Source organism: Microtus ochrogaster, unplaced genomic scaffold, assembly GCF_000317375.1.
Source record: "Microtus ochrogaster isolate Prairie Vole_2 unplaced genomic scaffold, MicOch1.0 UNK108, whole genome shotgun sequence".
In the NCBI taxonomy this organism is placed as follows: domain Eukaryota; kingdom Metazoa; phylum Chordata; class Mammalia; order Rodentia; family Cricetidae; genus Microtus; species Microtus ochrogaster.
Window position 1 is genome coordinate 512,656 of NW_004949206.1, and position 4,055 is coordinate 516,710.

Sequence of the window (4,055 nt, forward strand, 5' to 3'; positions counted from 1 at the left end):
CAACCGACTGACCTCAAACTTTCCTATGTAGCTTAGGACACCTTGAACTCCTGATCTCCCAGCTTCTACCTCCCAAATATGATGACCACAGACAAACAACACCACACCCCATTCACGCAACACTAGGGATGGAGCCCAGGGCTTTGTGTATCTTAGGCATGTACTCTCTAGCAACCACCTGCCTTTCTTCTTTTTTAGATTAAAAAATTCTACATATTTGACTTTTTGCCTGCATGTGTGCTTGTGACCGAGTGCATGCACAGAGGCCAGAAGACAGCTTTAAATTTCTTGGGACTAGAGTTATAGCCAGTTGTGAGCTGCCTGGGCCCTTGTTTTTTTTTTTTTGTTTTGTTTTTGTTTTTATTTATTATGTATACAATATTCTGAATGTATGTCTGCAGGCCAGAAGAGGGCACCAGACCTCATTACAGATGGTTGTGAGCCACCATGTGGTTGCCGGGAATTGAACTCATGACCTTTGGAAGAGCAGGCAATGCTCTTAACCACTGAGCCATCTCTCCAGCCCCCTGGGCCCTTGTTTTCTATCCTGTCTTCCTCTCTGCTTTCTCCCCTTTTGCCTCTCTCAGGTGGGCAAAGCCACACCCCTACACCCAGCATACACTTTTGACACTTAAGCCCAGTCCTGGTGACATTGCTGAAATTTATAGGGCAAACTCAGTTTGGCCATCTCTTCCTCTAGGTTGGGCATTTGCCGACTGGGCTCAGATGCATGTGCAGGGATTGCCCGTGTGCTCCAGGTCAACACTTGCCTCCGAGAGCTGGACCTGAGCTTCAATGACTTGGGAGACAGGGGCCTGCGGCTGCTGGGAGAAGGGCTGCGGCATCCGGCCTGCAGACTCCAGAAGCTGTGGTGAGTGTTTTCCTTGGGAGGAAGGGGACAGGAGTAGGGTGGGGATGTTAATGGAGGGGTGCTGGGATTAAAGGCATGCGCTGCCACCACCTGGCTAAGCAGAAATGTTAAAGCTAATTTCAGCTTCATAACTAGTATCAGGCCAGCTTGAGCTGTAAGAGATGCTACTTCAAAAAACAAAACAGAAAACAAAAATGATGGCTGTTTTTATTGTGAAAACAGAAAACACATTAAGAAACATGACCCAGTGGAGCGGCAGTGGCTCATACCTTTAATCCCAGCACTCAGAAGGCAGAGGCAGACATATCTCTATGAGTTCAAGACCAGCCTGATCTACAGAGCGAGTTCCAGGACAGGCTCCAAAGATACAGAGAAACCCTGTCTCGGAAAAAGAGAGAGACCAGAGACAGAGTAGATCCTCCATCTTCCAAAAAGCAACGCCCCCCCCCCAAAAAAAAAACAGGTGACAAACTTCTGAGGGGGGGCATTTATTAATTGTGTAGCTAAAAGGACCAGACTTCAGGCATGGACTGATTTGGGCATTTTCTTTTCATCTATGTATAAGTGCATCTGGGTCTGCGGGTGTCCACAGAAGCCAGAAGATGGCATCAGATCCCCATACTCCCCTTCATTATCAGTTACAGGTTGTTGTGAACCAACAAACTTGGTACTGGAAACCATACTTGGGTCCTCTAGGAGAGCAATCTTAACCCACTGAGCCATCTTTTCCAGCTCCTGCTGTTGGGATGTGTGGCTTCTGTGACTTGTTACTATACTGGCCCCACTTCTCAGGCTGACCCTGCTTCACAGCAGGATCCCTGCGGGGCTGTTCTGCCTACTCCGTCCCAGATTTTTTCCTCCCTGAGTCGGTTTCTCTGCTTACCCCTGGCTGTTCTGGAACCCACGCTGTAGACCAGGCTGCGCTGAAACTCAGAGATCTGCTTCCCTCTGCTGGGATTACAGGTGTGAGCTACCATGACTAGTCTTCCAAATCACGGCTTTCTCCACTCCCCCCACTCCAGCCCTGGACCCAGACAGGGTTTCTCTGTTTAGCTTTGGAGCCTGTCCTGGAACTAGCTCTTGTAGACCAGGCGGGGCTGGAGAGATGGCTCAGAGGTTAAGGTCGCTGACTGTTCTTCCAGAGGTCCTGAGTTCAATTCCCAGCAACCACATGGTGGCTCACAACCATCTACAATGAGATCTGGTGCCCTCCTCTGGCCTGCAATCATACATGGAGGCAATACACTGTATTGTATACATAATAAATAAAATCTTTAAAAAAAAAGCTGCAGGCGTTGGATTTATCATTTATTGACTATGTGTTCTCTGGGGACAGAAACCTGTTGAGGGCTGGAGCCATCCCTACCTCTACCCTTATATCCAAATTTGGCTCCAGGCTAAAACTGAAGAACAATTAAATGCAAAAGGAAATCATTGACCAGGGATCCAGTCTATAATAACTCACATTGGTATAACTTGTATTATTTTTTCGTCTCCAAGTCCTCCCCACCACCACCCCTTGGTTATTCTGTGTAGCCATGACTCTCTTGAAACTCAGCTTTGTAGACGAGGGTAGCCTTGAAGTCAGATCCAACTGCTTCTGCCCACTAAAGTGAAGCTAATTTAATTAGGGTTACCTGTGGGAGCATGGTAGGGAGACTACTTGCTAAGGGCTACACCGCTCACCAAGGAGTGTGTCCAGCAACCAGTGGATGGGCTCACGCCTATTTCCTTTAAACCTGATCACCTCAAAATCAGCACCCCAATTCCCTGAAAAGCTCACCTTACCCACCTTCGACTTGTCTTCTGCAGGCTGGACAGCTGTGGCCTCACATCAAAAGCCTGTGAGGACCTCTCTTCCATCCTGGGGACCAGCCAGACCCTGATGGAGCTTTATTTGACCAACAATGCTCTGGGGGACACAGGTGTCCGGTTGCTATGCAAGAGGCTAAGGCATCCAGGGTGCAAACTTCGAGTCTTGTGGTGAGAGATGATCCTGATTGCTTGGGGAGAATGGGAGATTTGAGAATGCTGGGCTCAGATTTGGGGGTAGGAATACTGAATAATTGAGATGTGTTAAAAATGGATAAATAGGGGGCTGGAGAGATGGCTCAGTGGTTAAGAGCACCCACATGGCAGCTTACAACTATTTGTAACTCCAATTCCAGGGATCTGACACCTTCACACCAATGTACATAAAATAAAGTTAAATAAATTAAAAAAAAACTGGATAAATAACTCTGGAGAGATAGCTCAACAGTTAAAATCACTTGCTGTTCTTACAGAGGACCTGAGTTCCGTTTCCAGCACCCTTGTCAGGTGGCCACATCCACCTATAATTCTAGCTCCCATAGATCCAGCCCCCCTTTTCTAGCCTTCATGGGCATGCCCCCACCTCTCACCCACACAAACATACATATATGTAAATAATAAAAATAAACTGGATAGGGGCTGGAGAGATGGCTCAGAGGTTAAGAGCATTGCCAGCTCTTCCAAAGGTCCTGAGTTCAATTCCCAGCAACCACATGGTGGCTCACAACCATCTGTAATGAGGTCTGGTGCCCTCTTCTGGCCTGCAGTCATACACACAGACAGAATATTGTATACATAATAATAAAAAATATTTAAAAAAAAGAAGAAAAAAAATACATTTAAAAAAATAAAATAAACTGGATAAACACAAGCTATTTCCCTCATGGAATTGGGTATAAAACATGAGATCAGTACTTATGCAACATGCTAGCTGGGAATTAGACTTAACAGGTAGTCTTCAAACACTCCATCCCCCTGCCTCAGCTTCCTGAATACTGGCATTGCAATCACGTACAGTATGCCTTTATTTCCTATTCTTTTAAATGAAGCCAGTCTCAGCTGAGTCTGTTATTTACCCGCTTGACATGTTTTCCCCACCATGGTGTCTGCACCTGTAAATGAGAATACAAGTTGGATGTCCCTGTGGTTCTTATTTATTAATGACTAAAGACACCTAAAACTGGGAGTAAGGAACCCAGAGTGGTGGGGAACATATTTGGTTCCAGCACAGGAACACACTTAACAGGAAGATCTCTAAGAAATCCAGGTCAGCCAAGGCTGAAGAGAGACCCTGTCTCCAACAAGCAAACAAACAATTGGAAGTAAGGAGGCTGGAGAGATGGCTCAGCGGTTAAGAGCATTGCCTGCTCTT

General features: G+C 46.5%; 1 protein-coding gene across 1 annotated transcript in view; it reads left to right on the forward strand.

The window, feature by feature from the left end:
- The window catches only part of Nlrp12 (NLR family pyrin domain containing 12), a 26,877-nt gene that overhangs the window by 20,975 nt on the left and 1,847 nt on the right, over positions 1–4,055 (forward strand). Inside the window, exons 7-8 of the mRNA XM_005371419.1 lie at positions 701–871; positions 2,684–2,854. Coding sequence (XP_005371476.1) covers positions 701–871; positions 2,684–2,854 — 342 coding nt within the window. The remainder of the gene's footprint in view (positions 1–700; positions 872–2,683; positions 2,855–4,055) is intronic.